Source organism: Solanum verrucosum, unplaced genomic scaffold (genome assembly GCF_900185275.1).
Source record: "Solanum verrucosum unplaced genomic scaffold, falcon-dt-bn FXZP01000022.1, whole genome shotgun sequence".
Classification (NCBI taxonomy): Eukaryota; Viridiplantae; Streptophyta; class Magnoliopsida; order Solanales; family Solanaceae; genus Solanum; species Solanum verrucosum.
Window position 1 is genome coordinate 2,478,130 of NW_026020086.1, and position 20,123 is coordinate 2,498,252.

Sequence of the window (20,123 nt, forward strand, 5' to 3'; positions counted from 1 at the left end):
TTTGCAAAAAAAACTTTATAGGATCCTCCGTAATGACCGAAAGGAATAATACATATGCCATCACCATGATCCCCCACCTTTTTTAATCATTTAGGGGCCACTCAACATGAATTAGACTATTTTCTCAATTTTCGTGTGTTGTATTACATTAATTTTTTGGTGATATGAATTTTGATGATTTTTTATTTATTTTTTTGCAAAAACTTCATAGGACCCTCCATAATGACTCGGGGAAAAAAATACTTATAGCCTAATCATGATGCACACCACCTTTTTAGGATGTTAGGAGCTACTCAATAAGAATTAGATGATTTTCTCACTTTTTCGTGTGTAGTAGGTAGTTCATAATTTTTTGGTGATAAGTATGTTGAGAAGTTTCTTCTTTTTTTTTTTGCAAATTTTTTACAGGATCCTTCGTAATGATTTGGGGAACAATATTTATACCCTCTACAGAATCCACACCACCTTTTTTAGAATTTAGGAATTACTTTACATGAATTAGACAATTTTCTCAAGTTTTTCGTATATATTAATCCATAAAATTTTTGGAATATGTTTTAGAGACTCTATTTGATTTCAAATTTTTGTGGGTTTACTTATGAAGAACTAGTAAATAATACTCATTATTTCCTATGGACAAACATAATTTTAAAATAAAAAATAACAAAATACTCCCTTTGACTCAGTTTATATGACTTATTTTTCATTTTAGTCCTTCTCAAAAGAAGTTGATATATTTCTATACATATTAAGTAACAATTTAATTTTAAAATAACTATTTTATATTTAATAAAATGATTTATAACCACATAAATATTCATCACTTATTTTAGAGCATAAATTTAAAAAATCTATTTTTATTTTTTTTTAAATTTTCTGTTAAGTCAAAGTAATTCATATAAAATGAGAGGCCGGACGGAGAGAGTAGGTAGTAATTCATAAATTTTTTAGAATGTGTGTGATGAGTGATGACTTTATTTGACCTGTGTTTGAAGATTCTTTTTACTCCTCAAAACCCCAAAAGCAAGGCCTTTCATTCCCAAAGTTGTTAGCAAAATTACTTGAAAATGGCCATTAACACTGAATGTACTTCTCCTTCTCCTCCTCCTCCGAGGATCGGTAAGATCGGGCCATACACGGTTTTCATGACTCCTCCAGCCACACCCAAATCCGGTTCTACCGAGCTACCACCACCAGTTCAGCTGCAACCGGTTCAAACACCACCGGTTCAGGTGGTCGATAAGTCATGTCCGGTATGGTCTCCTCCAATGCAGTATGATAAACCCTCTCACTCTTCTTTTGGGTTTTTCTGGAACGCTGTCGCTAAAGTTCAAAATGGTACCTTTTTTGCTTTGCCCTATCTTTTTAAAAAGATTGTAACTTTATTCTATTCTAGATTTTCAGATCTTGATTTCATGAATATTGTTCCTTTTTCCAGTTTATGTTACTTAGTTTTTGCTGTACTGATTTCTAATTTGTATATGGATTTTTATAGCTCATGCGAGTTTGGATGAACAAGTGGCATACTGGTTTGGATTGAATCAGTCGAAGTATCAGTGGGCATTAGATGATTACTATGAGAGCAAAAATATTGTAAGTTTTAAGTTTGTTTCTCAAATTTGTTGAATTTCTTGTTTGATGTTGTTGGGGTAAGGTTTGGAATTCAGAGGTGGAGCCAGGATTAGGAGTTTGGGGTATCTAGTGTGGAAAGTGTTTTCATGGTCTAATCGTTACCACAGAGCCGTCAAGTCAGTTTTTAGGAGTTCACAAGTTAATATACATATATAGTTATTCAATTTTCCAATACAAATACAGAATCTACAAAAAAGTTACTAGCCTAGCTCCGCCCTTAGTTTGGATATTATAGTTACAAGTTCATGCAATTTCGAAGTGATATTTATCTGGTTTCTACTTTATGATCAAGTAATCTTTAAGGTTAAGTATTGTCTTCTATAGTTTGTGTCTGGTGCTTTCCAGTTACAATCCCCTACTTAAATCTCTTGAAAGTTGTCACGACTCAATATCTGGTCGAGCCATGACTGGCAGTCTAGCACCCGATTCCTTGACTTTACCAAGAAAACTTTCTTGGCCTTTCTACTCCTTTAAATTCGAAACACTATGCAACCCAATGTAACTCTTAAAGAAAACTGAGAATGAAGTATGATAAAAATAGTGTTCTTTCTTTCTTTTCTGAAACTGTAACGCTTTATGGAAGAAGTTTAAGTAGATGGTTGAGAGCTTCCCATGTAGTTGTGCAGACTGTTGCTAGCCTACCTATGTTATAGTGACATCTAACATCTGGAGACCACGAACATTGATCACTTTGTTATACACCTCTTTTCAAGAAGAAAATGGTAGATAATGAAATGTTTGCTTGAGGTATTACAGGGCCGTGAAGAATTACTTGTGCTGTGCATAAATGTGGTGGGCTTCCAATAAACAGCCTAAAGGACATACATGTTTTTGGGCGCTGTATTGTTCACGAACTCTTTAAGTCTAAAGTTATATAGTATACTTCATTTGTCTTGAGGTATCTGTGTCAGCTGGTGTGCAATGTGCATGGATTCTTCAAAATTGGAAAATTTAGCAAAGAGGCGCTTGATTTTGTACCTGATACTATCCCATACACACTTGTAAGCAACTCGGTGAAACACAGCTTAGAAATTAATGTGGAATTTGGTATCTACTGTCATGGTAGAGAGAATTGGGGATGGGTAGAGAGGAAATATTGATTGCGGATGCTAATAACTTTCACCAAGAACATAATTAATGTAAGTTTTACACCAGCGACTGTCTTTGCTAGGAGCTCATTCCACTTCCATTTCATGAATGTTCTTCTTCAGCTCTCATAAGGTTTGTTTTTGCTTCGAAGTGTTGATTTTATGTTTTACTCCAGCCACTGAAATTTATTCAAATGGTTAAGATACCATGCCACTTTGATCTTCATATCCTGTTCTTTTGGTGGCGTGATTATGGGAAGATGATGCTGATTCTTGCAGATTTTGGGGTAGGGGTGGGGTGGGAGCTCTTATGGGTTTTTTGGTAAGATAAGATGAAGTTATGCTTCTTATGTTGTAGTACCTCCATTTTAGTTTATATGGCAGTGTAAAGAGTATAAGAAAAAAGACTTTTGGCACATATCAAAGGTAATGTTTGAACTTGTGGTCACAAACATGTCATCATCGGAGACATGTTTTTGTTTTCTTTAGCATTTATTGGGTTTTGTTTAATAAAGGATCTAAGAAGCTACTTCCTATCTCAAACAAATATTGTAATTGGAAGTGTATATGACATGTTTTTGTTTTCTTTAGCATTTATTGGGTTTCGTTTGATAAAGGTTAAAGAATTGCCTCGTTCCATAGAGTTAGAAACTGACGTTTAACTGGTCAGGAATTTTCTACATGAATCATTAGTTATCTGAAAACTTCCTAATGTTTGAATGATGAATACAACATGCTCTAAATTGAGAGCATGATAGGCAGAGTTCTGGCTTTGGTGCCTGCTTACATTTCCTTCTAATTCTACCTTTGATTGATTTCCCTACACAGAATCACAAATAGTATGTTCAGAACTTAACTAGGCAAAGTATGTTTTCTTCCAAAAAGGAAAATTATATTTTCATTTGATAATAACATACCTAGTGTAATTCCATGAGCGGAGTCTGGAGAGTGGCGTGTATGCACCTTACCCCTATCTTGTGAAGGTATGGTATGACTCTCGTGGGGTGCCACAATGGCCATCACAAAATAAATAATGAAATGTTACTAATAAATCAGGCTGAGAGGCAAACATTGATATCGATTTAAATCGGACCTGCAAATCTAAGGTCCATGAAATGCAATGGTTATACTTTTTGGTGTATTTGTAACTCGTACTCATTGTCAGATTACTTTTAATTGCTCTGTGAGGCGTTTGTTTTTGGCTTTTTTGTTGTTGCTTACTTATTAAATGTTTTGTGCACAGAACCAGGCCGAAGAAAAAGCAAAAGTCGTAGCTAGTAAATTAGAGAATGTATGATATGCCAAAGGAGAAGGTATAAAATCTTGTCAGGATGTGCTATGTGTTTCCTCTTGTTGCTTCTAGTGCTATTCCTGCACGGTATGCATTAATGTGTGATTATCACACATTTTTAGCAGCTAACAATGTCGAGTTGTATGGTGCAGCAGCTAACAATGCTGCTTGTGAAGTTATTGATGTTATCTATTACAATATGTATCTATGTACTTTTGTTACTGGTAGAAAGTTTCTTTCAGTTACGAGATTTTGTTGTTTCTACTCATCATTTTGGTGTTGCTGTTATTGCGAGTAATTTGGAGGGAAGCACCCAACGTTAAATCAATTTTGTTTCCTTTTGATAAATGAATAATCAAAAGCATCTTTCAGGTGCACAACAGTGAAGAATTTGTAACACGCACATCTATTCATTACTTGCTTGTATAATTTGGTTATGTTACACTAATTCGTTTGAAACGTGATAAGAAGCTAAAGACGTAGCCTTTGACCTCCCTCCCTCTGCTAAAATTTGCTTTTTTAACATCAAATCATAAGAACTTATGAATCTAGTGATGTTATATGTAGCAAAAACACTAAACCTATGTGTAAGCAAACAAATTTTATCCCATCACCAGTCCAAATGCTTTCTGCATAGCTGTTGTTTGCACACAACTAAGGCTAGCCAATTAATCTTTCATCATATGCATGTGTTATTTTGTTGGTGATGGGTATTGTAGAGTTAACGGTAATGATGTTGCTATTGGTGGTGCATTGCCTATTTATCTTTCTCACTCAGGAGCCAAAATGAACACGTCTGCTACCTACTGTAATAGACCTTCGATCAGGCATGAATTGGAACCAACACCACTGCATTGCGCTCAAATAGTTGAGCAACTGCTGACCAACAATGTTCTCGCACAAATATAGATTCATTCCTCGTACCTGGTCCAACCTCACAACCTTTAGTGAGTTGTTAATAAGTCAGTCTTGTTTGGTAAGACAAAATTGAACAAAGAAGAGATTGATCGATTGGAACAACAGCCAACAAAGCACGTAATTACATTGATAGTATTGTGGTGTTGGTGCTCGATGACGGCATTAATGGAGATGATGAGGAATAGAGTAATGGGTTGTGGGGAAGGACTAAGGTTGGGGTGGGTGAAAAGGGGGAATAAGTTTCCAACAGCGTATATAACACCTTCCACCATAAGTGTGGTTTTGTACTTTTGAGGAAGTATTATTAAATTCACTTGAAACGAAAAGAATTAATGATAAAGGACGAAAAACTTGATATAAATAATAAAGTTGTGGCAAGCAGAGCACATAGTAACGCCAAATTTCACGAATCCGACTAGAAAGGACGAAAAACTTTATATCAATTATAGCTCAACATTCTGTATCATAGTTGGATAGTTTCATTGACAAAACACACACACACTGCAAATTACATAGTCACACTTCATAACCCTGTGTGATATTTAATATCATCACACCAAACAACCACTCAGTCTGTCATTTTGCATCATACCAAATGACACCAAATTAATAGAAGAAACTCCAGATCCTCTCAAGTAATCTCACAGGCTCTAATAGACAAACTTGGATAGGCAACACATTCAAGAGTAGCGTAGCCAACTTACTATAATAGACTGTTTCATTTTTGCTAATTGTGGTGCACACAACCTCGACTAATTTCATGGGGTACCTGCTACCTTTCACCAACATAGACATTTTCTTGGATAGATGGAAAGAAATAACTTACATTTCTCTCTTCACCTCTACCCTACATTTTGCCATCATGAAGCAGGGTAAAACACAGTTACAAAAAAAGTCATATGAACCCTTCCATAATACAAAACCTACACAAACGATCATTGCTACAAACCCACACAGCTATTTTTATTTTGGTTTGTTCATTCCTAGGAATCAAAGAGGGATGGTTATTGCCACTATGATGAGTTTACATGATTTTTATTAACCAAGAAAAAAACCAGAAACTCTTAAGACATGCGGAAGTATGTTCTCATAGTTAGGAGTTCATAAGATTGTCTTTTCAGAGAAGCTGGAGCATATAATTCATTACAGTTGAAACAACTGAATACTACACTTGAATAACTCAAATCACAAAACATACAGCCTAGCACATTCATAGCTTAAACATTGACATTTCTATGAGGATCCTGCTATATATTGCTCTAGCAGTAGAGACAATCCTTCATCAATCTCATGACTGTATGATAGGCTTCTGAATGGACCTACCACAACACACACCCTTTAAAGACTCTACATTACCATAAAACACCAAAAATTTCCAGATATCCCTTGCAATTTTTGTTGAGGGGCAAATTTTTTTGGATGAAGCAATAAAATTTCATTCAAAAAGCATCAAGAAGAGATGCATACCAAAAACTTCCAAACTAAAGACACTATTATCTTCTCATATAGGCATATACAATAGTTTTTTTGAGGGTCTCATTTCAACAATGGTATATTAAATATTACGAACAACATCACTCCCTGCACAACAAAGAAAAAATCATTTGTGTATCCACGTCGATGCATATAATATAAACCAGCATTTGACTAAACTATGCAAGCAAAACTGTTCTGCTAAACCTTGCAAGCAAACCTCTCTGCCCGAAGATTGGAAGAAAAAGCTACGGTTCAATTGAAAAACATCAATAAACACGCAAGCACTTGTATTATTACATCGTGTCCATACTGAGTTAAAGGATTACATAGTCTAGCAAGTAATAGTATTGATTCAACATCCAATACCCGAGGTAACCTATTAGAAGCAACACTAATTTTTTTTTTTCACAAGGTAGAGTAAATGAGGTAGCTGTACAATGTAGGAGAGCTTCGATAATCGACTCTAGACAGGAGGTATATTGGAAAAAGAGAAACCTTTATAACCCTTGTAAGCATAGTATGCAATCCTTGTATAGTAGAACCCTGGTATAAACAGAACTCCACCAAGTATAGCAAAAAAAAGCCCTGCATTACAAACATTCTCTTCAAATAACAAGACATGCCCAAAAAAAAGACCTAAATATAAACCCTAGAGATAAATCAAAATCGAAATCAGATGAGTAAAAGTGAGCTGAAGAGGATTACGGAGTTACCATGAGCTGTATCGCCACCGACCTTATTGATTGCCATGAAAATACCTAGAAAAATAGCGAGGGTACCAAATACAAGAAGGGAAACAGCAAGAGCGATCTCTTTAATGGGTCCACGATTGTTATCGGCATGAGAACCTTCCATCATCATATCCTCATCGGAAATTGAGAAAGCATGATCGACATACGCCATTGAAACAAACACTATTTCTTTGTAATGCTTGAAGAAGAAGAAGAAGAAGAAGAAGAAGAAGGGTTAGTGGGAAATACCTTTTTCAGCAGAAACAGAGTTAGGCTAAAGAAGAAGGCGTCTTTGCGTGTGTGGGTCGACCTTTCTATTGTTTTTTTGTTTATATAATATTCCAATATAGACTAATTGTCAATACAACTATGCTAATCTAAATACATGCACGGTCCGGCAGATGAAGTTGCTCCTCCCTTACACTATTTGGATCATTGTTACTCATTATTTCATAATGTATTGTACTATATTGTATTATAGATACAATGTTTGGCTAGACTGTATTGTTTGTTATTGTTTAATAACATTTTAATTGTTTGGTTTGATTGTATCGTACTGTATTGTAATTTATAAATTTACTAAAATATCTTTAATTATTCTGGGTAGGAGGTTTGATTAGAATTAAATAATATGAGGTAAAGGGTAAAATAGTATTTTGAAATATTATGTAAAGATATAATTGGAAAAAAAAAATTAAGTAACAATGGGAACACACCAAATCGGTTGTTCCATAAAATAGGGATTTTCATTGTTACGTAACAACAAAATTTAACAATACAATACATTTTAAGTAACAATCAAAACAAACATTGTAGATATAGTAACGATACGATACAATACAATATAATGGGTAACAATGATCCAAACAGAGTGTAATTACAGGTATCAGGTTTGAGTCCTAAATCGACTTTGATACCTAGGTATGAAAAAGTTTTTGATAAGTTCGAATAGGGTGTACAGGGCGTGAAATCAAAATAATCGGGTCCCAATGTAGATATTGGACACCGAATGAAAAGAAAAAAACCTTAGTCCTTATGGACTACTATTTAACCTTTATTCACCTACTACATTGAACACTAATCCAATTCATTTTAGTCTATTCTCATTCACTACTTGATTAATTTGGATTTTGTTTTATTATACACACATGGATACATAAATAAAGGGGGAAAAAAGACAAATATGCCCTCAAACTTTACGATTCAGATTTGATATACATATTTATCATTTCCATTAGTATTTACTGATTTTTTTTTTTAAAAAAATCAAAAATGCCATTACACCAACATGAGTTGTGGTGCAATGGTGAGACTAATTCACCCTTAATCAAAGGTCTCAGGTTCGAGCCTTGGGTATGGAGAAAATCTTATTGGGAGCGTCACCCCCGAATGGGCCCTGAAGTGCGCGATCCGGATTTAGTTGAGGCTCCAATGTGGGCTCCGGACACCGAGTGGAAAATCAAAAAAAAAAAAAATCATTTGCCCTCTTGATTTTTTTTTTAATTAAAAAAATCTCAAACCACTGACAAGAGTTGTGATAGATTGATAAGTACTACCTCATTCTTAACCAACGTTTTTCCAGTGGGATACCAAAATAAAAATACATCCATAGACCATTTCTCTACTTCACTCACATTGCAATTTCAATCACCAAAAACACTTTGCACTCATATTAACTTATTTCCTCTACTTATAATACACTGGAAACTAAACTTTTTCCCATACTCATAGAAACAAAAAAAGAACCTTGGCTGAATTACATAGACACAAATGCTATTGACAACACACTAAAAAATCTTTTCTAGCTTCCTGAGATATGTACATTTGTGGTGAATGAGTCAACCATGTACTGTTATCGTCCTTCCGATCCTTAACTCTGGATCTAAGAAAGGCGGAGGCGTTGATGTAGTTAGTGTTCCAGCTTTGGTTACCAACATTGCAACAATCTCAGACATTGGTGGTCTTAAATTGGCATGAGGCTGAAGGCATAAGAAAGCTACATGTATTGTTTGCATTACATCCTTTTCCGCCATCCCATCTTCCAACATCTTTGGATCAACTAGATCGATTAATCTTGATCTTTCATATAGCTTCCATGCCTGTATATACGTACTTGAACAATCAATATCTATATATATATATCGTCATAAACTTAATGAGAACTTAAGGCACTTACATATTCAGGGAGATATTGCATTTCTGAAGGCAAAGAAAGATCTGTATTCTTCCGAGAATTGATTATTTCTAGCACAACAACACCATAACTGTATATATCAGCCTTTTCAGACAATTCTCCTCGAATTGCATATTCAGGAGCTGTGTAACCTCTGCCAAAATCCAGAAAAACAAAAGTAATTAAGATGATATATGTTGATCTATGTCATCCGTTAAAAGTTTGGTTCATCTACGTCAGTGAGATTGTCATAATAAACTAAAATGAGAAAAACAACACTACTTACAAGGTTCCTGCAAATGCGGTGCTGAGATATGCTTGATCTTCAGGGAAAAACCTGGCTAGGCCAAAATCTCCGATTTTTGGTTGAAATTTGTCATCCAACAGAATATTGCTGGCTTTGATGTCCCTATGGACAATCCTAATGTGTGAATCCTCATGAAGATATTGTAATCCCCGCGCAATCCCTAAAATTATCTGGTACCGAGTTTTCCAATCAAGGAATATATTACTCTTTCCTGTGAAAAACAAACATAGAGGCCTAAAGAGTGCATAAAGTACAATAATGACATTCAAAATTTCTTATATTCAGCCGTTGAGAACTCAAAAGGAAACAACTTATAACAAGTTTGAAAGGAAAGAGACATAAATACCATATAGTATTTGGTCCAAGCTCCTATTCTTCATGTATTCGTACACGAGAAGCCTCTGATCCCCTTCTGAGCAACAACCAAGAAGGCGGACAAGGTTCTTGTGCTGTATACTTGTTATCATCCGCACCTCAGCAAGAAACTCCCGGTCCCCTTGCTGCGATTTGTCAACAGACAACTTCTTGACAGCAATTAATTGTCCATCTCCTAACTTCCCCTAAGAAAAACACTAGGGCCAATTCTTAACCTCTGCATCTAATTAAAAAAATGAACTTTACAAGTCGTAAAGACACATTAACCTTACCAGGAAAACCGGACCAAATCCACCACATCCAAGGAGGTTATCTGAGTGAAAATTCTTTGTAGCCTTCTCCAATGTATGAAAGTTAAAGTAACTTATCGTACGAAGATGTACACTAAGAGCATCACTAGTCCCTGTATCATTTGAAGAAGACACAATCTTTAATTGCGAACAACTATAAGAAACTGAAAAGAACAGGAATCAGTAAAAACAAAAAAACCTGAAGTAGGCTTAAATGTGCTAGTAAACAAAGCTGTCAGTTTTCCTGGTTTGAAAAACTTGCATAAGATGAATATGAGAAGTAAGAGGATAAACAGAACAACTAAAGTTCCAAGAAAAAAGAACAAGCCGGAGAAAGGCTGCATCTCAAGTTTCGATATCACTGTTATCGACAAAGTAGATAAGAATTTATTAGGTTAATCAAGATAGATTAATTAACATGAGAGACATATAGGGAGAATCGAAAGGGCTTCGTAAAATCCAGAGTTGCAATGCCAGCATAAATTAAAGACAAAATACTTTGTTTTAGTCTTCACTATGGAGGACGGCAGAATATTGTTCATTCAATAGACAACATCTTTTACTTGTATAATATTTTAATCATACCTACTGTAACTCATAAGAAAAAATCCATATTTTGTGAAGTCTATATCCTTAGATGATATACTATATCTAACTTAAACTCAAATTTTAAAAGATAAATATATCTACACGAAGAGATTGTATGTACCGTGTGGATATGGATGTGAACGTATTAAATTAAAGAATAACTAGTTAATAGGAATATTTACAAGAGTCAATTATAAGGCAAGAATTTGTCTTTAGATATGGGAAAGCAAGTTCAAATGGAGTTGTATTAAGTGTTGAAGTGTGTGACTATTTCCATCTAAAAGCTGAAGTTGTTAGAGAGAGTACTCTTTTAGTTAATTGTATTATCAACAAGCCCCTCACATGCGGGCCTGATTCTTTTTCATGGGCCAAGCATGTGTAAATTCTTTTTGATATGAGTGACGGTGAGATTCGATCCCAGAACTTGTGCTTGCTCTAATATCATGTTGATGATAATTAATGATCTCATTGATATGTAGAGTGGAATTGAATCGCTACGTGTTTGACAAACTTTAATGTGTGTATATTTACAACATGTTAATGATCAAGAATCCTTGTTGCTTGTCCCCCTTCGGGTTGGAAGTGAGGGGTGCTTACTATCGGAGCAACACCCTCTCGTTGGACAAAAGATTCATGGGGTTGTGTGCTAAAAGTGGGTTTGAAAAGTATTCATTTGTGAGTAATTCAATTATTGATATGTACTCAAGATGGTGATGCTGAAAAGAAGTTTCATGAAGTGCTAAAAAAGAGTCTCATAACTTGGAATGTAATGATAGCAGGGTATGCAATGTGAGGATTTGGTGATAAATCTTTGTTTCTGTTTCAAATAAATACAACAAGAAGAGAAATGCCAGAGGAGTTTACGTTTGCAAGCACATTGAAGGCTAACAAGAAGCCAAATTCATAGTTTTCTCATTACTAGTGAATCCCTTTATCTAGTCTCTATTGGCCCAAACATTGTGGCAACCATACACAGAGCAAAATGCTTGGAAAATTAGCAGCAAGACAATGAATATTGACATAACAACAGGCAAGAACTTCAAAGAAACATAGATGTGTTTCTTCAATCCTCTACGAACCCTAACGATTAGCCTCTGGTCATAGTACTTGTTGACTTTCTCCATGGCAATCTCCACATTAGAACTTCCACTAGACCTCACAAATGACCTTTGTATGGTACTGAACAAAGTGGCTATTTCATTATCAGTCAAATCCCCTTTGATAACACCAGCTTGCCTAAGCAACCTCACATCCTTAGTAGTATCTGTAGTTCCACTCATTAGATTGATGTATCTAGCAAATTCGAGATTGGATTTCGACATGGCAGCTTCATAGACCATCAAGTTTCTAATTATGACTTCTGAGCCGGCATTCATTGTGATCACAGGAAGGTATAACGTCGAAGAAGCTTGTTCAAATTTAATCCTACTGATACCCTCATGAATTGGGCTGCATTTGACTCTGGCATAACACCATAATCGGGATGCTGAAGGGATAGTACTGATATTCTCTCTTTCTTCGTCTCCATTTATTTCCATACCTTTCCTAAATAGCCCGGAAATCGTTGACCATGGGACGTTTTCTACAACCTGGTTAATGGATTTTAGAAGTTTTTGCACGTTTCTTGGGCCTATAGGCTCCAACACCTCCAAGATTGTTTCGAAGTTGTGAATGATGTCTTCATGTGTATCTTGATCTCGAACATCTTCTTTATCTTTATCGTCATGTTTGGTAATGATAGATGACATTTGAATAGGAACTGAAACAAAATCTACATGATCATCAAGGATTAAATGATACATAAGATCAAGCAAATGAAGAGGCCGAGTTTCTTTAGCATTTTTTCTAGGCAAAGGAAGCGGGGAATGCATTTCACAGAAGCGCCTAAACATGGAAACTAGCTCGGTGTCTTCTCTGTCTTCAGGGGAAGAGAAACAGAGAAACTTTCTAATTTGCTTCACTACCACAAACGGGATTTGGTTTTCAAGCATCATAAAGTCTCGAGTGAAAATGTTATCATCAATATTATCATCATGAACATTATTCCCATATGATGAACGGAGGATGTTAAGCAAGAATAGACCATCTATGGCTACAATCCAAGCTAAAGTCTCCTCATCTATATCCATGAACCGGTTATAACAAGCACGTATAACAAGATCATTATCTCTAAGTTTATCGATCAAGAGGTGCTCGAAATTGAGGATTTGAACAGGCTGAAGAATGTGTTTGATGGCAGCAAGTTTGTACCTTTCCATTTGATATAAGTCTGGCCTTAAATGGTGATAAGGTCCCATGCCAATGAGCTGAGGAGTATAGGCTTCTGGTTTGTGATGAGTTAGTGTTTTCGGAATGTGGAGGACACAGACAGGAGGGAGAAGATTGATGTCAATAACAACATCTTTCTTAAGGGCATTACTTATGCGGTCTGTCCATCTTCTTGCACTTGAATTTGAGGGAACAATTGGATCCAATGCCATGTTTCTTCTTCTTTAATTTGTTTGCAAATTGTTCATGCATGCATATATGTACTATGATGTATTTATAGATGGTGTATATATTCATTATATCATGTTTTGTTTATGAGTTTTGAATAGTATTATTATATGTTGGAGACTAGTTATTAAAATTAATTAGTGGAGGCACATGGAGTTTCTTGCTTGCTTCTTTGTTTTTGGCATCAGGTAACAAGTCTGCTATGTTGCTTGGACTTTTTAAAAATATTGATAGGTGCGTGTTTGATCCTTAAAAATAGTATATTAGTAAAGGATCCAACATGAGTGCGATAACATTTTTGGAATTTGGAGTTGAGGGTAGGGCTGTTCAAAACTGAATCAAAACTGATAACTCGAACCGAAAATTTTTTATTGGTTTATCAGTAAATGGTTTTGCAGTTCAGATAACGGTTTTGATTTTTTTGTTATAGGGTTATCGGTTTGAGGTTTTTTCTTAATGGGTTAACCGATAACCCGATAGTAAATTAAATAATTATATTTATACCATTTTGTAAATAAAGTCCCTGACTTAAGTTTAGTTTCCTACTTTCATTTCTGGCTATCTCAAAATCTTGGTTATTCTACAATATAAAAGTGTTTGCTTTTGAGCAAAATGAAACTTGTGAACTCATGTACATGATTCATTCAATTTGTCACCTTGTTTCTAAGTGATTTTTTATTAGTTTATTTTTGTGTCAAATCTTAACGGTTAAACTCATAACGATCAATAACCGATAAACCAATAACCGATAAGCCAATATCTTAATAGTTTTATAACGGTTTTACATCTCTACAAACTGATAACAATAAGTCAAACCGATCATGCTTAATTAGGCTAGAATTAGTATTAATCTATGGGGAGTGTTAGTTAATCACGACAAGTCTATAATATATGTCTATCCCATATAATTTTATATGATACTTAGCTTTGCGTAATAAAAAGTATATATATACACATATATATAATAGTCTATATGCCAATCGATTATCATTGTCATGCTCAAATAGGAAAAATCTGGTCAATAGTTTATCTTTTACCACAATTTGATAAACAAAATTGTTGCATGTTGGGAATTAAGTGTTGTTTAATATGGTCAATAATTATCTTCTACACAAATAGTAGTATTAGTCTAATGTTGTTTGACATTTCAAATACTCCACATGGGATAATTACTTAAGTTATGGTAATTTATATCTCGTTCGGATTGTTGTTACCCGTTGTATTGTATTATATTGTTAGTTTAAAACCAAAATATTTATTGTATCATATATTTTAAATATATTGTTAGGTAACAATGAAAAGACTCATTTATGTAACAACCAATTTGATGTGATTCATTCATTACTTTAATATTTTTATCTCAATTTATCTTTATTTATTATTTAATAATCATATTTAATCTTTGGAAAAATGACAAATATATCCCTCGAACTATCGTAAATGGTATGCAGATACCCTCCGTCATACTACTTTGGGACATTGGTGTCCTTGCTATCCAAAAACTAGAGCATATATACCCTTCACTCTAATGGAAGACTAAACAGGGACACGTGGCGCAATCTTATCCGTCGATTCGATAATTAATAAATGTCAGCCAATAGATAAAATTATGACACGTATATGTCCGTTAGTATAAAGAGTATATATGTTCTAGTTTTTGGACAGCAGGGACACCAATGTCTCAAAAGTATGACAGATGATATCTGCATCATTTACTATAGTTCGGGGGGTATATTTGTTATTTTTCCCTTTAATCTTTTATCCTACATTTTTATAGTAATTGTACCCCGTATCCTATTTTTCTTGTAGATTTATCATTCAAATTATGAATGTGTAACATTATGTAACGATGATGAACAATACAATTTATTCAAACATTGTATTCATTAAAACAATACAATACGACATAATACAACACAATATAATATAATATAATATAATACATCCGAACAAAGTTAGTAGATATCCTACCTGAGTAATTTGATTTGAGAATAGAAAGGGTTGTGGAAAAATTAGATTGGTAGATAAGGAATTACTATAATTCTGAATTTAAATATGGTAAGTTGACTCATTATTACTAGTATTTACCAAAAGAAAATGGTTTATGTTGAGAGATTATAGGAATTCATGTTTGTCGGCCTTATACATGGCTACAAAATCAGTCATAATGCCGTCTTCTTCTTCTTCTTCTTCTTCATATGGCACGTTATACTTGTATATTCTTTGTCCTTTTCTTCTTTATTTCAACTCTCTTCTTTTTCAGCAGAAAAATTGTTCAACCTACTCAAATACTCTCTGTTTACAGAGATACCCTTTCTCAAACCCCTATACTCTTGCAAAATCAGACCCCCATTGCACCAAAATCTGATCTTGATAATAGTTTGGTTAACCCCATTTCACCAAAGACTTCTACAGAGATACCCATTTTGCCAAAATCTGATTTTGATGGTAGTTTGGTTGAATCAGAGACCATTTCTAGTTCTAGTGAGACATCGAGATTTAAAGGACTAGAGGCTAATACAGAGATACCCATTTTGCCAAAATCTGATTTTGATGGTAGTTTGGTTGAATCAGAGGCTATCTCTAATTCTAGTGAGACATCAAGATTTCAAGGACTAGAGGCTAATACAGAGATACCCATTTTGCCAAAATCTGATTTTGATGGTAGTTTGGTTGAATCAGAGGCTATCTCTAATTCTAGTGAGACATCAAGATTTCAAGGACTAGAGGCTAATACAGAGATACCCATTTTGGCTAAAACTGATTTTGATGATAATTTGGTTAAACCTATTTCACCTGAGACTATTTCTAGTTCTAGTGAGAAGTCAAAATCTGATCTTGATGTAACATCAGAAACACCCAAATCTAGTTTAGTTGAGAAAAACTCAAGACCCATTGGAGAAAGTTGTGATCTTTTTAAGGGAAGTTGGGTGAAAGATGAGAATCATCCAATTTATAAACCAGGGTCTTGCCCTTATGTGGATGAGGCTTTTGATTGTCAGACTAATGGTAGGCCAGACTCACAATATCTTAAATGGACATGGAAGCCATATGGATGTCATCTTCCAAGGTAACTTAAATTACTCATTCTTCTTTGTAAATGATGCATCTTTGAAGTTATTTTGTAGTTATATGTCTTTTGTTGAGCTGTCATTTTCCATCAACTACATGAGTTGGACATTCAAACAACAATGAGTAACCAATATTGATTTCCTACATTGTGATTGTGATTATATATTTGGGTGTTTTCGATCGTAGCTCTGTGTTCGAGTAAGGTAAACAGTTTTAATGGAGAGTGAAGTGCAATGTAATCATTTAAACAGAATGAATTCTTCTTCCTTATCTGGACCAAAAGTTTCTGGTTTCCATAAAGATTATATTTTGTCTTATTATGTGGCTGTTTGTCAATGAAAGATTTGCGATTCTTGAAAGAAAGGGATGGTTGAGGTCTGTGGTTAAAGGAAGATTTTCAACTTTTTAAGAAAGAGATGGTTTTGTAATCCAAGTTTGCAAGTTCTATGTGTGCCGTTCTGATAATAAACCCATGATTAGCCTGTCCTTTTACCATTCTAGTTGAAATCGTATTGGAATCGACTACTGGAAGTGTGTCTGATATGTAGAGGATAATGCAAATGGAAGGAGGTCTCAGGAACGAAAGATCACTTGGGTAAATTCCACAATAATTTGTAATGTCTGCAATTGTTCAATTGGAAGATAATAAATGCAAATGTGCTACCTCTATAAATTGATTTCTTTTTTAAAATTATCGAGGACATGATTTTAGATAGGACGGAGTGGAGGTCGCGTGTTAGGGTAAAAGGTTAGTAGGGGTAAAGTATTGTCTTGCTTTGTGAAGGCTTAGGCTTGTTAGTGCCTAGTGTAGTACTAATCATATCCTTGTAGTTCTTGCCACATGCATATTATTGTATGCCAATTATCATGCTATTTTTGTTTCTCTCTTGTAGACGTTACACTGCTTTCCTCATTAATTGCTATGCTTTCTTCATTGTCTTCTTTTTTTACTTGGGTTGATGCACTCAAGCCAAGGGTCTTTCGGAAATAGCCTCTGTACCTCCATGAGGTAGTGGTAAGGTCTGCGTACACTCTACCCTCCGTAGACCCCACGTAGTGGGATTTCACTGGGTATGTTGTTGTTAGTACAGAAAAAACCTGCTACTATAAATAGATTAACTGTTAAGATAAGGAGTTAGTAATTGTTATACGTTTTGACTGTTGGAGAAAATTGGCAAGTATTAATTAGTATCTACACTAAAGATTTGGTTGACTATTTCCCAAGGATGTACTCTTGTTTTTGTTTTGTGTTGCCAAGGCTATAATCCTGTTTGTGTAATAGTCTTCTTCTCTTCATGTTGTTAGACTAAGTAGGCGTTTGGCCATGCGATATCATATCACGATTTCAACTTAGTAAAATACTTCACGTTATAGTTAAAAATACTAAGGGTGGAGTTCGACTTAGTAAAAGTTGTGTGTCAAATGGTGTGCTCTAGATTTCAACTGATTCATATGATGATAGAACTTATTCATCTCGTTGATAAATTGCCAGTCATTTGTTGATTCAGGGGACTACTTATAGAACTTGTATCCTTAAACCAGTTATATTTTTTTGTAGGTTTAGTCCATCAGATTTTTTGAAGAGATTGAAAGGAAAGAGGCTGATGCTGGTTGGGGACTCAATGAACCGGAACCAGTTCGAATCTCTCCTTTGCCTTCTTCGTGAAGGCCTCACTAATAAGAGTAAAATGTACGAGATCCATGGGTATAAGATAACAAAAGGAAGAGGCTATTATGTTTTCAAATTTGAGGTGATTTTGCGTATGCATTTATTAAGATTTCATTCTAGCTAAACTGACACCATTTATATCAATGATGAAATGTTGCGAAAGCTTCTTAGAAAAGAGAGCAATGAGGACTAAAATATTATGGTTTTGCAGGATTATAACTGCACAGTTGAATTCGTGCGCTCACACTTCCTTGTTAGAGAAGGAGTACGTATCAATCCTCAAGGAAGCTCAAATCCAACTCTATCAATAGATCGCATCGACAAAACATCTAATCGTTGGAAGGGAGCTGACATTCTTATCTTCAATACGGGGCATTGGTGGACTCATGGAAAGACTGCCAGGGGGTGTGTTTTATTCTTCTTATGATATATGCAACATATCATTTGCGGTTCTTTTCTGAGATATCTTTTCTTACTAGCTATCTGAGGTTCTCTTATCTGAGCTGGAGGATCATGTGACTTATCATTCTATAGTGATCTGAGAGCATTATAGCTCTTCAAGGCTGAAATCCTTATAAACGAACCGGTCTCTTGAACACAATATCTTTTATTATTTTCTACTGTATATTTTCAGTGCTTGTGTTTTTTCTAGTTTGACTAAATGGAGCTGCAGGGGCATCTAAGATGAGATTTTTGTTGGTGTAGGAAAAATTATTATAAAGAAGGTGAGCAAATATACCCTAAATTTGATGCCGTTGAAGCTTATAGGAGAGCATTGAAGACCTGGGCTAAGTGGATTGACGAAAACATGAACCGTGAAAAGTTGATTATATATCGTGGCTACTCTTCAGCTCACTATAGGTACTTACTGTTGCTTCCACAATAGAATCTTTTGAAACCAAATGCTAAGGTTTGTCCAAGTAAAAACTCGCCTCATTAACTCATCAAGGTCGACCTTAAATAGCATTTCCATTTGGTTGTATCATGTATGAAGTACAAATTTGTGTAACGTTTACTTGTACTTAAACAGAGGCGGAGATTGGGATTCAGGTGGAAGTTGTAATAAAGAGAGTGAACCTGTTTCGAAAGGAGCAATCCTTGGAAACTATCCTTTGAAAATGAAGATTGTGGAGGAGGTGATTAAGGAAATGCAGTTTCCAGTAGTCCTTTTAAACGTAACACAGTCAACAAATTTCCGCAAGGATGGCCACCCGTCTGTGTATGGTAAGGTTGGTAAAAAGGGTAAGCAAGATTGTAGCCATTGGTGTCTACCGGGAGTCCCCGATGCATGGAATGAGCTAATCTATGCCACTTTAGTGTTGCAACAATGAGCTGAGGCTGTTGTGCAGCAAATGTAAGAGTGTCTTGTAACATTGTAAAATGAGTTGAATATAGTTAAATCATTTTTGAATGAAGTTGCATCATTTCAGTTTTTTTGTACTAAAATTAGACAGTATATTCTTATTTCTAGGATCAACTCACTTCAAGTTTTGTAATACCAAACTTATGCTGCTTCACCAATTAGCAATGTTATTTTATTTTTTCTAGAGAAGTATTCAAAACATCTCTAAATTTGTCGTGAATTATTAGTTTCATCCTCAAACTATTGACAACCTTAAAAACATTCATCTACTTTACTAACTGAATTTAAATACACCCCTAATTTTGCACCTTAAATTCTCATCAAGTTTAGGGGTGTTTTCAATACTTGTTCCTCATTCCTACAAGATTTTGAAACCACTTGCTATGTCATGTGGCAATCGTATGTTTATTTAAGTTGAGTTAGTCAATTAGAGGGGTGTTTTAAGGCTATCAATACTTTAAAATGAAACTAATAATTTACATCAAATTTAGAGTTGTTATCGATGCTTAACTCATCTTCTTTTTTTAGGTGGAAAAAGCAAACAAAAAAAATAACAATCAAATACTATAGTATTAACTAATTTCAACTTAAATCCTCATTTGGAAGTATTTAAATGTGGTCCTACAAATAAATAATGATCTACTTGACCTAATC

At 34.8% G+C, this 20,123-nt stretch overlaps 5 protein-coding genes across 5 annotated transcripts; 2 read left to right on the forward strand and 3 right to left on the reverse strand.

Annotated features, from left to right (window-relative positions):
- Positions 1-1,025: 1,025 nt before the first annotated feature.
- On the forward strand, positions 1,026-4,416 carry LOC125824550 (uncharacterized). Its single transcript, XM_049503952.1, has 3 exons — positions 1,026-1,338; positions 1,496-1,593; positions 3,964-4,416. The coding sequence occupies exons 1-3, from the start codon at positions 1,068-1,070 to the stop codon at positions 4,015-4,017; spliced, it is 423 nt and encodes a 140-aa protein (XP_049359909.1). The 5' UTR covers positions 1,026-1,067; the 3' UTR covers positions 4,018-4,416.
- A 2,439-nt stretch (positions 4,417-6,855) lies between these two features.
- LOC125824555 (uncharacterized) lies at positions 6,856-7,438 on the reverse strand. Its single transcript, XM_049503957.1, has 2 exons — positions 7,119-7,438; positions 6,856-6,990 (listed from the first exon to the last, which is right to left on the reverse strand). Exons 1-2 carry the CDS (start codon positions 7,306-7,308, stop codon positions 6,869-6,871), a joined length of 312 nt encoding a protein of 103 aa, XP_049359914.1. The 5' UTR covers positions 7,309-7,438; the 3' UTR covers positions 6,856-6,868.
- A 1,536-nt stretch (positions 7,439-8,974) lies between these two features.
- LOC125824635 (probable LRR receptor-like serine/threonine-protein kinase At1g56140) lies at positions 8,975-10,625 on the reverse strand. Its single transcript, XM_049504034.1, has 6 exons — positions 10,510-10,625; positions 10,264-10,435; positions 9,963-10,176; positions 9,596-9,827; positions 9,313-9,463; positions 8,975-9,235 (listed from the first exon to the last, which is right to left on the reverse strand). Exons 1-6 carry the CDS (start codon positions 10,623-10,625, stop codon positions 8,975-8,977), a joined length of 1,146 nt encoding a protein of 381 aa, XP_049359991.1.
- A 1,179-nt stretch (positions 10,626-11,804) lies between these two features.
- On the reverse strand, positions 11,805-13,349 carry LOC125824637 (putative UPF0481 protein At3g02645). The gene has a single exon (XM_049504035.1). The coding sequence runs from the start codon at positions 13,347-13,349 to the stop codon at positions 11,805-11,807; it is 1,545 nt and encodes a 514-aa protein (XP_049359992.1).
- A 2,214-nt stretch (positions 13,350-15,563) lies between these two features.
- Positions 15,564-19,699, forward strand: LOC125824564 (protein trichome birefringence-like 5). The gene is made up of 6 exons (XM_049503965.1): positions 15,564-15,878; positions 15,987-16,435; positions 17,996-18,188; positions 18,318-18,511; positions 18,812-18,967; positions 19,137-19,699. Exons 1-6 carry the CDS (start codon positions 15,564-15,566, stop codon positions 19,435-19,437), a joined length of 1,608 nt encoding a protein of 535 aa, XP_049359922.1. The 3' UTR covers positions 19,438-19,699.
- The last annotated feature ends 424 nt before the right edge of the window (positions 19,700-20,123 follow it).

Excerpts from the sequence above, each read along its gene's own strand:
- LOC125824550 (XM_049503952.1), top strand. The coding sequence starts at position 1,068 with ATGGCCATTAACACTGAATGTACTTCTCCTTCTCCTCCTCCTCCGAGG. Across the intron at positions 1,339-1,495 it reads TGTCGCTAAAGTTCAAAATG|CTCATGCGAGTTTGGATGAA; the intron begins GTACCTTTTTTG and ends GGATTTTTATAG. Across the intron at positions 1,594-3,963 it reads ACTATGAGAGCAAAAATATT|AACCAGGCCGAAGAAAAAGC; the intron begins GTAAGTTTTAAG and ends TTTTGTGCACAG.
- LOC125824555 (XM_049503957.1), bottom strand. The coding sequence starts at position 7,308 with ATGGCGTATGTCGATCATGCTTTCTCAATTTCCGATGAGGATATGATG. Across the intron at positions 6,991-7,118 it reads CGGTGGCGATACAGCTCATG|GGCTTTTTTTTGCTATACTT; the intron begins GTAACTCCGTAA and ends TTTGTAATGCAG.
- LOC125824635 (XM_049504034.1), bottom strand. The coding sequence starts at position 10,625 with ATGCAGCCTTTCTCCGGCTTGTTCTTTTTTCTTGGAACTTTAGTTGTT. Across the intron at positions 9,828-9,962 it reads CTTGGACCAAATACTATATG|GAAAGAGTAATATATTCCTT; the intron begins GTATTTATGTCT and ends TGTTTTTCACAG. Across the intron at positions 9,464-9,595 it reads ACCGCATTTGCAGGAACCTT|AGGTTACACAGCTCCTGAAT; the intron begins GTAAGTAGTGTT and ends GGATTTTGGCAG.
- LOC125824637 (XM_049504035.1), bottom strand. The coding sequence starts at position 13,349 with ATGGCATTGGATCCAATTGTTCCCTCAAATTCAAGTGCAAGAAGATGG.
- LOC125824564 (XM_049503965.1), top strand. The coding sequence starts at position 15,564 with ATGGCACGTTATACTTGTATATTCTTTGTCCTTTTCTTCTTTATTTCA. Across the intron at positions 15,879-15,986 it reads CGAGATTTAAAGGACTAGAG|GCTAATACAGAGATACCCAT; the intron begins GCTAATACAGAG and ends CAAGGACTAGAG. Across the intron at positions 18,512-18,811 it reads CATGGAAAGACTGCCAGGGG|GAAAAATTATTATAAAGAAG; the intron begins GTGTGTTTTATT and ends TTGTTGGTGTAG.